Here is a 12,542-nt window from a genome sequence, read left to right on the forward strand (position 1 = left end):
ATAATTTAAATGTTACTTAAATAGCTTATAAGAGGGGGCAAATATACATACATACACACACACACATATATATATATAAAATATCTCCAGATGAGTTTTTTGCATGTCTTATTTTATCTTAGTTTATTCAGGAATTATATTTATTAAATCTTTATCTAAAAAAAATCTTTATCTAAATCCTTACCTTTAACTTAAAAAGTAAAATAAATGCCAAATGAAAAAAGGAACATATTAGGGAAAAATAATTCTAAAGAATTTTAAAGGTTGTTAATTATCCAAAATGTTCTTTTATTAAAGTACATCTAAAAACTACATTCCTTAAGCTTCATTATTCACTGCATTAACTGATGCTTTCTGAATAATGTACTAGTATATATACATTTCACTAATTTAACTCTTTTAACTGCTCCTTCCAGATAAATTCTGACCTCCAGCCTTTTATTAAAGAAAAAACCAGTGACTCCATGACTTTTAATCTAAACTCAGCTCCAGTAGTCTTACATCAGGAGTTTCTTGGAAGAGATTTGTGGATTAAGCAGATCAGAGAGGTAAAATGAAATTATTCCTATTTTAGGTACCCTTAGTATTTCATTGATTTTTAGAACATAATTCCTGTTTCATGATGGTTTAATGCTATAGATCAGCCATATATGAGCATATTCATGTAACTGGTAAAATTCTTTCTATATAATCTTTATTTTTAAGAGGTGAAATATTAGTTAAAAGTTAGAGACTGCTGTATTGTGTTTTCTTATTATTTGAGTTCTTAGAACACTGCAACACAAAACTAGTGCCTGTGGTGAATGCTAATTAACTCAGATGATTTTTTTTCTAAAGGCTTTCAAAAATTGGGCTATGGTAATAGCACCACCCTATAACTGACTGCAATTTCCCATCTGTGGACTCCAGCACAAGCTGCAGAATTCCAGGAGCTCCGTCTGTCAGCTCATAGGGTTATTTTAAAACAAACTTGGACCCTGAATACTTGCTCTGAGGCATTATCAAAGGAAAAAAACATGGTGAAGTGGAAGGGATAAAGGGGCTTGAATTGGGTAAATTTCCCATCTCATTGGGGGTGGCAGATGAGAAGGAACTTTTTAGGTTTTCTTTTAATTCAGAGAAAAAACTCTGAATTAAAAGAAAAAGTTCTTGCCTTTTTAATCCAAAACCTCAGAGAATTTAACTTCGCCGGTTGTAATTGGCTGGGATAATCTGAGACTTCACACAAGGGAAGCCAGGCACAGCTAAGGGCAGGGGTAGCCACTGTACTTAAAGCAGAGAGAGAGCCTGAGTGCATATCTGCATTCGGGGAAACCGATTACCCAGCACGCGCTATGGTTCACACCTCTAGTCACAGCTACTCAGGAGGCTGAGTTTAGGAGTTCAAGGCTGCAGGGAGCTGCGGTCATGCCACTGGACCAGTTCCCCTGTCCCAGGCCTCTCACCTTACTGATTCTCAAAATGCTGGCAGCTAGCTTAAATAAAGATATGCTGATGTGGGTGTTTGGGGCCCCCTAAGTAAATATATCATATCCTTGAGCAGTTCTACAGTGAGACCCACCAGTTGACAAGCCTCAGAGGATCCCAATGCACAGGATATCCAACTGCCTCACTCTGAGGCAGAACAGGTCAAGAGGACTACTGGGCATTTGAGAAAAACTTCTACCATGAAAGAACGAGTCAAAAACAAACTGATTAAAAGGGACCTTAGAGGAAACAGAGATAATGTAAGGAAAAAAAGACACATTCAGAAGCACTATAATTAATATACTCAGGCGGGACACAGTGGCTGATACCTGTAATCCTAGCACTCTGGGAGGCCGAGGCAGGAGGATTGCTTGAAGCCATGAGTTTGAGACCAGCCTGAGAAAAGTGAGACACCATCTTAACAAAAAATAGAAAAACTAGCCGAGTGTGGTGGCACACACCTGAAGTCCCAGCTGCCAGGAGGCTGAGACAGGAGGATCGCTTGAGCCCAGCAGTCTGAGGTTGCTGTGAGCTATGATGATGCTATGTACTCTAGCCCTGGCGACAGAGTGAGACCCTGTCTCCAAAAAAAACAAATAATACTCAGCAGGATAAGATATTAAATCCATAATATAAGAACAAGTGATATGTTATTAATAAAAAGGACAATTCACGAATAAAAAATAACAATTATAAAACATAAAAATATCACAGAATTTTCATTTAAATCAGAAGAATGGAAGATACAAATGAAAAAAATCTCCCAGAAAATTGAATGAAAAGACAATAGAAAATGGAAGAGCAAAAATAAGAAAATTAGAGGATTCTTTCAGGAAATCTTACATCTATTAAGAGTCCCAGGAAAAAACAAAAGATGCAGTGGCTCACGCCTGTATTCCTAGCACTCTGGGAAACTAAGGGAGGTTGATCAGCAGTTCAGGATCAGCTTCTCAGTAGTGACACCAAAATCTTTGAGACAATGGAAAAATACCTTAAAAATTCAAAGAGAAAACTATTTCCAACTTAGAATTATATCCCAGCCATATCATTACCAAGTATGATATTAAATAGACACGATTTCAGACAGATGTATAAGGTCTTATATAACTTATGTTCCAAGTACCTTCTTTTAGGAAGCAGGTGATGAATCCATCAGACACGGTAATAACTGTGGAGAAGAGCTTTCCCATGGAATCCAGGAGCTAGGGGATCAGATACAGGCATGAGGTGATGAGAATTCTAAGAGCAATGTGAAGAAAAGAATAAGAAACAATAACAATAATGCCAACAATAATAGCACTTAGTATGTGCTAAGCACTGTTTTCCAATGAGAAATCTGAGCCGCTGAGGAATTAACTAGCTTGACCACAGTCATACAGCTGACAAGTGATAAAGCCAGGATTCAAACCCAGGCAGCCAGCTTCAGGACCCACATCCTTAAGTAGCATACTACACTGTCATCCTAGCAAATTCTAGACTGATGGCTATGTATCCAGGCAGCATTGGGACAAGAGGACAGAGATCTCCCAGAGAAATATTTCCAAGGAAAATAATGGAACTGAATAATCACCTAATATGCTTGACCATACTGAAAATTTAGGGACAAATTAATTATAGGTACATAAACTAAATATTCCAGCTATTACTGCTGCATAACAAATGTAGCTACCCCAAAATGTAGCTGCTTAAAATAACCATTTTATTATGTTCACAGATTCTGTAGGTCAAAAATTTGTACAGGTCACAGTGGGGAGACTTGTCTCTTTCTGCTCCATGATGTCCAGGGCCTCAGCTGGAAAAATCCATATGTTAGAGGTGACTCGGTGATTCTGGGGACTGGAATTATCTGGAAGCATCCTCACACATACTTGGCACCCGGGGCCGAGATGTCTAGAAGACCAGGCTGCCGACCAACCAGAGTGTTTATGCATAACCACTCCACTAAGCTTGGCTTCCTCACAGCATGGCAGCCCTAGTCGGACTTCTCAGAATTCCAAACACAAGTGTGTGCCAAGCAAGACAGGTTGCATCTTTCCTCAGATGTCACAGTGTCCTTTTGATAGACTCCTATCAAAACACAGGCCCATCCAGAATCAAGGGGAGAGGTCATAGACCTCACCTCTGAGTGACAAGAGTATCAGAAGAATTTGAGGGCCATGTTTTAAAACAGCCACACTGTGAATAAAATGAGGCAGTTATTAACTGTAATGAAAAAATTAAAGATATATAAGAAAGGAAATGTAATCATAATACCCTACATGGCTTAGAGAATAATATCAATATAGCATAAAAATACAAATACTGAATATTGATTTAATAAAAAAGCATAATTGAATGAGAAGAGCGTAGAGAAAAGAAATGTGTTTGGTCATATAAAAGATCTAAATTTTCTTTTTATGTAGAATCAATAGAGAATGTCTAAAATTTAAGTATCAAGAAAGAGTAGGGCCGGGCGCTGTGGCTCACGCCTGTAATCCTAGCTCTTGGGAGGCCGAGGCGGGCGGATTGCTCAAGGTCAGGAGTTCAAAACCAGCCTGAGCAAGAGCGAGACCCCGTCTCTACTATAAATAGAAAGAAATTAATTGGCCAACTGATATATATATAAAAAATTAGCCGGGCATGGTGGCGCATGCCTGTAGTCCCAGCTACCCGGGAGGCTGAGGCAGAAGGATCACTCGAGCCCAGGAGTTTGAGGTTGCTGTGAGCTAGGCTGACGCCACGGCACTCACTCTAGCCTAGGCAAGAAAGCGAGACTCTGTCTCAAAAAAAAAAAAAAAGAAAGAGTAATATGTGAAGGTAAATATCAGAAGAAACAGCTAAAGAGAGGGACATGGGACACACGGGGTCTGGAGAGTGCTAAGTTGTTTTGTTTGTCTAGTACTATTTCACTTTTAAAATACTATCCTATTTGCTCTTATTTTGAAACTTTTAGCTTAAAAATTGATACACTTTTCTGTAGGAATTCACATCTAGGACTTTATCCTAAGAAAAATATCAGAGATACGGGCAAAGACTTACATATAAAAATATCAGATACGGGCAAAGACTTACATATTAAAGTGTACTAAATTCAATTATAAAAGGAAGAAAGTGAAAATTGGCCCATTTAAAAATAAGAAAAAGGTTAAATGAAATATGGTACAATGAAATATCACACAACTATCAAATATTATATCACTGGGGTGTAAGAGTGTTTTTTGACAGCTGCACTGAAAATATATATACAGATGGTGTTAGTAGCTCTAATTGGGTTACATTAGAATACATTGCAGATTTACATTTTGGTTGAAAAGATCCAGCTGAATATGTTAGATGGAAGCTACCAACTTTCCCTTGGATATTCAAATATATAGGTATACACAGGAGTAGCATAGATATGAATTTTGCAGAAGCTTCACAGAAAAGGGACAAATTTAACTCTTATGCATCTTTGCAAACATACAAAGTTATAAATGTAGACAATTGAAGAGTTGTTGAATGAGCAGTCCAGAATTTCCTAAACAGCTGGTAAAATGTCCCAAATTGTTATCCCCAACATAAGTTTAGATTCAAAGGGGAAAAAAAAAAAAAAAAAAAAAAAAGAAAGAAAAAAAAAAAAATGACTTGATGTATTAGGCATTAAAAAAAAAAAGAAAGAAAAGGGATATCTTTGCCTTAGATAGTAATAAGTAAATCAAATAGACCTTGTCTGAAGTTTAGCAAACCCTGAGATGATATCTTTGAGCAGATGATGTCCCACCCTCCTACCTGCGGTCATTTCTGAATCATCATCCTTAGGGAATGTCTCATAGTCTATTGCCCACCTCAGGGCCCTGCTGAGCTGCTTTGGCAGGCCGGCACTTACTGGGCCCTTCTCACATCTGCATATCTGAGTCACAAAGAGAATTACTGCAAAAGCAAATAAGAAATAAGTTAGTTCCTTGATAGGCAGGGGACAAAATTCTTCAGATTAAAGACTTTTTACTAGAGCTTATTTTAATCTTTTAAATTGTAATGTACATGTTTATATAAAGCTCTGTAAGATAACGATCCTGTTCTGTGAATGCCTCCTAGTCAGAGATAGGGAACACAATTTGCATGACACCTGAGAGCGACATTCCTCCCTAAATCTCATGGGGGTTGCTTGTTAATCCTGAAATTATTTCTAGTTCTCTTCCTAATTTTTTCATGTTATCTACCCTCCTGGATAGTCTTCCTCCACCCTTCACCCCACCCTGAGTTTTCAATTTGATTGCAAGATCCTTTAGGATAAATGGCAAATTCGCCTTTAAATTACCCATAGTACCTGGCACAGTGGCTTATGTGGAGTAGTTATCCAGTTAATATTTGTGAAAAAACACATGTGGTGTAGTCTTCACAGGGTGAGGCTGTTTGGTGGCAGTCCTGTTTTGTTAAATATTAATAGAAAGAGTTAAGTTGGTACAGCGGAAATGGCCCATAGAGGACCAGGATTTAGAAAGCCTAGATTCTAGTTTGGGCTCTGCCAGCATCTGTGTAAGCTTAATCACATTCTCTCACATCGTTATTATTTTCTGTAAAATGATGGCATTGAACTAGATCATTTCTAAGATCCCTTTCCTCTCTCCAATAAATGTAAGAAATAGGTCTCTTAGGCAAGAGATGCATTACAAGAAAAATATATCTATTAGAAAGTTATACAAGTTTTGACACTGAGAAATAGAAAAATCTTGCTTCTTATGATGGAAGTCACCTATGATTTCTTACTTCCACATTTAAAATTACTTCCCTGCTCTGCCCAGACAGGTTTGTGTCCTGTCTACCCATTTGATTTCTTGTGTGGAGATAGAAATACTCACTAGACAAGGAAGCAAGAAGTTGACATAGTCTTAGTGCCTGTTCAACATCATTGTGAACCTAGAAGGAAGAACACCTCTGTGATTTTTCATATCGAGCTCTGCTTCCTCTTCTCCAGTTCCCCCCCACCAAAAAAATCTTGAGATTAGATAGTCCTCTTCCATCACAATCATAGACTCCTGGGTACATGCACAAGAGGAACAGTTAAGAGCACCAGACCAGACCGGAAACAACTGAAAAATATTTGTTGAGCATTGTCTCCATACTAAATTCTACAGATCCTTCCCTACCTTAATTTTAAATTTAAATTTGTAGCTGCTGAAAAATAATGATCAGGAAGAAATACTGTTAGTGAATGGGTGATTCACCCTGGGGAGGTGAAGTCATTACTCAGTTATCATTTTGATTCCTAATAAAAGAAAGTAGAATCCTTCAGAGAACCACAGAGCTCTGACTCTCTCAGGGAGTCCAGGGGCTATTGCAGGTCAGCAAGCTTTATTTTTAATGATCCTTCTAGTTTTCTGCTGCCATTATAAGTCACCCGAAGAAATAAGAATTATGATTATATTTTCTTGGCTATTCCTGAAAGTACTGAAATGTCACTTAGGCTTGTGACATTCTGACACTGTCATAACCAGCCATAAAATACCTTAAGTGTACTACAAATTACCATTGCTAAGCTATAACTCACTTGTCCCTAGATATCCTACTATTCCTTATTCAAAGAGTAAAACAAAGACTGCTAGGCAAGGCTAGTGTACATGAAGATAACATGCATATTCTTAAAAGAGAAAATGCACATTCAGAGGGTTCTCATTAATACCACATGTGATAATCTTCTAGTTATTTAAGGTATTTTGAGTCATTTCAAAAGGAATAATACTAATGTCATCCTCTACCATAGAATGTGTACAATGTGGGCTTTTGAAAGGACTATATGTGTGACCACAAAGACTATGATAGGACCCTAATATCTCCTAAATTAAAAGATTTCTTAAGGTTTTCTATTGCACTTAGGAAAACAAAGTACTTGACTACAGGAGATGTAGCAATAAATTGCCTGAAGGTTGTCTATGGCCTAGTAGAGAAGGGATAAGATAAATACCTAAATATAAGGAATACTGTAATTAATTAATGCCATTTGGGGAGCTCAGAGGAAAGAATTCATGTTCAGTTGGGAAAGCCAAAAAAGGTTTATGAAGTCAGAAATATGTGGGTCCTTGAAGAAGATCTTGATAAGTAAGGATGGGAATAGAGGGGTTTCCTGGGCAAAGGAAGCCAGGAAAAAGTGATAGGTGTGGGCAGGCATGCAGTGTATTCAAAGAAGAAAAAGTATTATAATCTAAATGGAATGTGAAAAACATACAGCAGCATAAGGGACAGATGAAGAATTGCTCTGAAATACTAGGTAATGACTATATTTAAAAGACTTTGTTTCAAATAAAAATATGTACATGAATGTTCAGATCAGCACTATTCATAGTAGCTGAAAGGTAGAAATGAAATAATGTTCATCAAGTGATGAATGGATGAACAAAATATGGTCTATCCATACAATGGAATGTTGTTCAGCCATAAAAAGGAATGAAGTATTAATACATGCTGCAACAGGGATGAACCTTGAAAACGTTATGCTAAGTGTAAGAAGCCAAATATAGAAGGCCATATATTATATGATTCCATTTATATGAAATATCCAGAATAGGCAAATCCGTAGAGACAGAAAACAAATTGGTAGTTGCCAGGGGCCGAGGGAGGGGAGGATGGGGAGTGACTGACTGTTTAATGGGTACAGGTTTCCTTCTAGAGTGATAAAAATGTTCAGAACTTGTTAGTGGTGATGGTTGCACAACACTGTGAATGTACTAAATGCCACTGAATTGTACCCTTTAAAATGGTTAAAATTGGACGGGGGAGGTGGCTCACGCCTATAATCCTAGCACTATGGGAGGCCGAGGTGGGTGGATCGATCAAGGTCAGGAGTTTGCAATCAACCTGAGCAAGAGTGAGACCCCTTCTTTACTAAACATAGAAAGAAATTAATTGGCCAACTAAAAATATATAGAAAAAATTAGCCAGGCATGGTGGCACATGCCTATAGTCCCAAGCTACTCGGGAGGCTGAGTCAGGAGGATTGCTTGAGCCCAGGAGTTTGAGGTTGCTGTGAGCTAGGCTGACGCCATGGCACTCGAGCCCGGGCAACAGAGTGAGACTCTGTCTCAAAAAAAACAAGTGGTTAAAATTATGAATTTTATGTGATGTGAATTTTACCTGATTTTTCTTTAAAAAGATGTTGGGATGTTTGCCTATGGAAAATGAACTTGATGCAGAGATCATGAAGCAGCCATTGAAAGGTTCTGAGCCAGGCAGTGTCAAGGTCTGGACTGTCTGAGGGAGGAAATGTTGCCATGCTGCACAGGATGAGAGGGACAAGGAGACACTAGAGGCAAGAAGATCAGTTAGGACGTTTTTGGAAACCTGTTGATAAATGCAGGAGAAAAGTCCCAATGAGAGTGTTGGCAATGAAAATGGGAAGGAAGAATTAGGTGTAAAACTCATTTCAGGAGAAAATGTATTAGGACTTGAAAATTGGTATGATAGGGACAAGCTGGCAGGTGCGGCCTGGGGAGGGGCAGTCAGAGGCTAAAACAAGGATTTTGAGCTTGGATAACAGGAAAAATTATGTCTTTTTTTTTTTTTTTGAGGCAGAGTCTCACTGTGTTGCCTGGGCTATAGTGCTGTGGCATCAGCCTAGCTCACAGCAACCTCCAACTCCTGGGCTCAAGCGATCCTCCTGCCTCAGCCTCCCGAGTAGCTGGGACCACAAGCATGCGCCACCATACCCGACTAATTTTTTCCATATATTTTTAGTTGGCCAATTAATTTGTTTCTATTTTTAGTAGAGACGGAGGTCTCCCTCTTGCTCAGGCTGATCTCAAACTCCTGACCTGGAGCAATCCACCCGCCTCCCAAAGTGCTAAGATTATAGGCGTGTGCCACCGCGCCCGGCCTATGTCATTAATAAAAGTATCTCAAGAATGGAAAAACAAGCACCACATGTACTCACCAGCAAATTGGTATTAACGGGTCAACACCTAAGTGGACATATAGGAGTAACATTTATCGGGTGTTGGAAGGGTAGGAGGGGGAGGAGAGGAGGGGTATATACAACCATAACTAGTAAGATGTACAACGTTTGGGGGATGGACTCGAGGGGGGAGGGGGGTATGGGCAATATATGTAACCCTAACACTTGTACCCCCATAATACACTATTATATATATATAATATATGTGTATATATACCTATATGTACATATATATATTATATATACATAATACACTAAAATAAATAAATAATAAAAGTAGGAAACTGCATGTACTACTAGTCCTCTAGAAATAAGTATGTTTAAAGTAGAGCAACTCGAAACTCTACACAGGGCTTGTTTTCCAAAGAAGTATTGTTTAGAGGAACAAAATTATAAGCCCTACCCATATGTGTTGTAAAACTGTTTTGAAAAGTGAGGCTTGTGAATAGAAATGTAGTGCCCAAGTCACAATCCACTTAAAACTTGTAACAAATACAAATAAATTAAATAGTTCAAAATAATAATAATAATAAAATAATAAAAGGAAAATTAAGTAGAAAAACTGGTTTAAGTTTGGTTTTCAACAACGTGAGTTAGAGGTACACCATCAAGGTTGATGGCCATCACCTTTGTACCTTGCTACTGGAGGAAACAACTCAATTCTTTTAGCCTGATTTCCTTACTCATGGCCTTTCTGAGATCTGGGTAGATTTTTTTTTCATGGTCCAACTGTGCAATTTAAAATTTCATGGCTCTTCCAGATTCTAAGAGAGCATAGCAAGGAAAACAGGTTGCAAAACAATAACAAGACCTCTGAGTGCAAAGAGATTTGTTATGTAGATAATGCAAACTCCTCTCCTTTTTAAAATCAGATAATGCAAACTCCTCTCCTTTTTAAAATTGGCCTAGTCTTCTGCATCCCTCGATGCAGATGAACCAAATGAAGAGAATAGGAGAAAGTTAATTCCCTGGACATCCACATTTATCTCTGAAAGTTGGTTAGCTTTCCCAGATGAAAGAGATGGTAAAATCAGGTACCCAGGCAAACCAATCCAGTTCCAAATGGTGTTAACTTCCTTGCAGACACCTTATTATTATTAGTAGGCAAGAATGATGGAGATAGAAAAAAAAAAAGACCTACCCTATTTCTTTATATTCTGGTACCTTTCCAGCTCTGTAACCGGATAGCCCAGCAACACAGGCCCGCTTCTATAAAACCAACACCCAGTGGGCTGCTCCAAGTTCAGGGCTGGCAGATCTAGTAGATTTCTGATATACAAACTTTTTTTTATTATCCCCATACACTATACCCAAACTGTCCTAGGATGAGGATAGAGGTGTCCTTCCTCCCTTCCTGTGTCCATCCAAAAGCTTCCTTTTTACATATAAGCTAAGAAACCTCTAAATACCAGTGTATATACACAGAGAGTTTACTTTTAGGAAGGCCTGTTTTCACTAAAGGAGCCAATGATATTTAAAGGCAAAAGGCCTTTATTTTTAAAACATGATTATTTTTCCAGCCACCAATGTAATCTTTTATTTAGACAAGGATCATCATTGGATGATCGGTTAAAATAATTAGATGAATAGTTATTAGAGAACTGAATATACACATGGATTCAAAGCACCCTTCAGATTACTTATTAAATACATGGGGAAGCAGTGAACAAACTTAGTTCATCAATAATAAGATAGATTGATATTGTGTGACTCCTAATGTAATAGAGAAATATACAGCATCACCTATGTAATTGTCTTGCCAAAAATGTTTAACCTGAATTTCATCATGAGAAAAAAATCAGACAAATCTAGGACAAATGGGACATTCTGCAGGGCAACTGACCTGAGCTGTTAAAAAATGCCAATATTGGGGCCGGGCACGGTGGCTCACACCTGTAATCCTAGCACTCTGGGAGGCCGAGGCGGGTGGATTACTTGAGGTCAGGAGTTTGAAACCAGCCTGAGCAAGAGCAAGACCCCATCGCTACCATACAAAATAGAAAGAAATTAATTGGCCAACTAATATATATAGAAAAAATTAGCCAGGCATGGTAGCGCATGCATGTAGTCCCAGCTATTCATGAGGCTGAGGCAGGAGGATTGCCCAGGAATTGGAGATTGCTGTGAGCTAGGCTGATGCCACAGCACTCACTCTAACCTAGGCAACAAAGTGAGACTCTGTCTCCAAAAAAAAAAAAGCCAATATTATGAAAGACCAAAAGGGCTGTTGTAGATTAGGTTTTAGCTGGGTATGGTGGCTCACACCTATAATCCTAGCACTTTGGGAGACTGAGGCAGGAGGATTGCTTAAGGCCAGGCATTCAAGACTAGCCTGAGCAACATAGTGAGACCCCGTCTCTACAAAAATTTAAAAATTACTTGGGCACATTGATGCACACCTGTAGTCCCAGCTACTTGGGAGACTGAGGAAGATCACTTAAGCTCAGGAGTTTGAGGCTGCAGTGAGCTATGATAACTTTACTGTACTCCAGCCTGGGTAACAGCGAGACTCTGTCTCAAAAACAAAGGGGGGAATTAAAAGACATATCCAAAGGTAATGTATGCTTTTTAATTCAATCTTGGATTGAGATCCAACAGCTCTAAAGGACACTATTGGTTAAACTTGGAAAATTTGAATATGAACTATATTTTAAATAATATTGTAATATATGTCAGACTTACTGCATGTGATAATACATAGTGTTATCATGTTGTGGTTAGGTAGGAGAATGTCATTGTCCTCAGGGATAAATGCTGAAGTATTTAAGGATGAGCATCATGATGTCTACAACTTACTTTCAAATAGCGAGAGGTCATCGAGAGAAAGGAAAAGCAGAGGTGGTTAGATGTTCGCAATTGGTGAAGCTAGGTGGAGGCCAAATGAGTGGTCATTGTATTCTTTCAACTAAAAAGTTTGTGGAGGGAAGGTAGTTGAAGGTTTAAAAAGAAAATCTTTAAAAATGACTGTTATTTCAAAATATAGTAACATTTGAGAAGAATAACCTGATAAGTAGAGATGATTAGTCTCTAGCAATTTCTGGACTCCCTGCTGTGGAATATTAGTTTTCTGCTTTTAGAAAAAGGTGTCCCCATATCCAGCTTTCAAGTCCAGATAACAGTAGTTGGAAATTGGAAACAGTTCATTTATGTCATCCAATCCTTCTTTGTTACC

General features: G+C 38.3%; 1 protein-coding gene across 3 annotated transcripts in view; it reads left to right on the forward strand.

Annotated features, from left to right (window-relative positions):
* PDSS2 (decaprenyl diphosphate synthase subunit 2) overlaps positions 1 to 12,542 on the forward strand; it is a 242,489-nt gene that overhangs the window by 195,127 nt on the left and 34,820 nt on the right. For all 3 annotated transcript variants that reach the window (XM_076003083.1, XM_012753148.3, XM_012753145.3), the window contains one exon: positions 417 to 548. In XM_076003083.1, the coding sequence (XP_075859198.1) occupies positions 417 to 548 (132 nt within the window). The remainder of the gene's footprint in view (positions 1 to 416; positions 549 to 12,542) is intronic.

The sequence above is a fragment of the Microcebus murinus genome, chromosome 5, assembly GCF_040939455.1.
Source record: "Microcebus murinus isolate Inina chromosome 5, M.murinus_Inina_mat1.0, whole genome shotgun sequence".
Lineage (NCBI taxonomy): Eukaryota > Metazoa > Chordata > Mammalia > Primates > Cheirogaleidae > Microcebus > Microcebus murinus.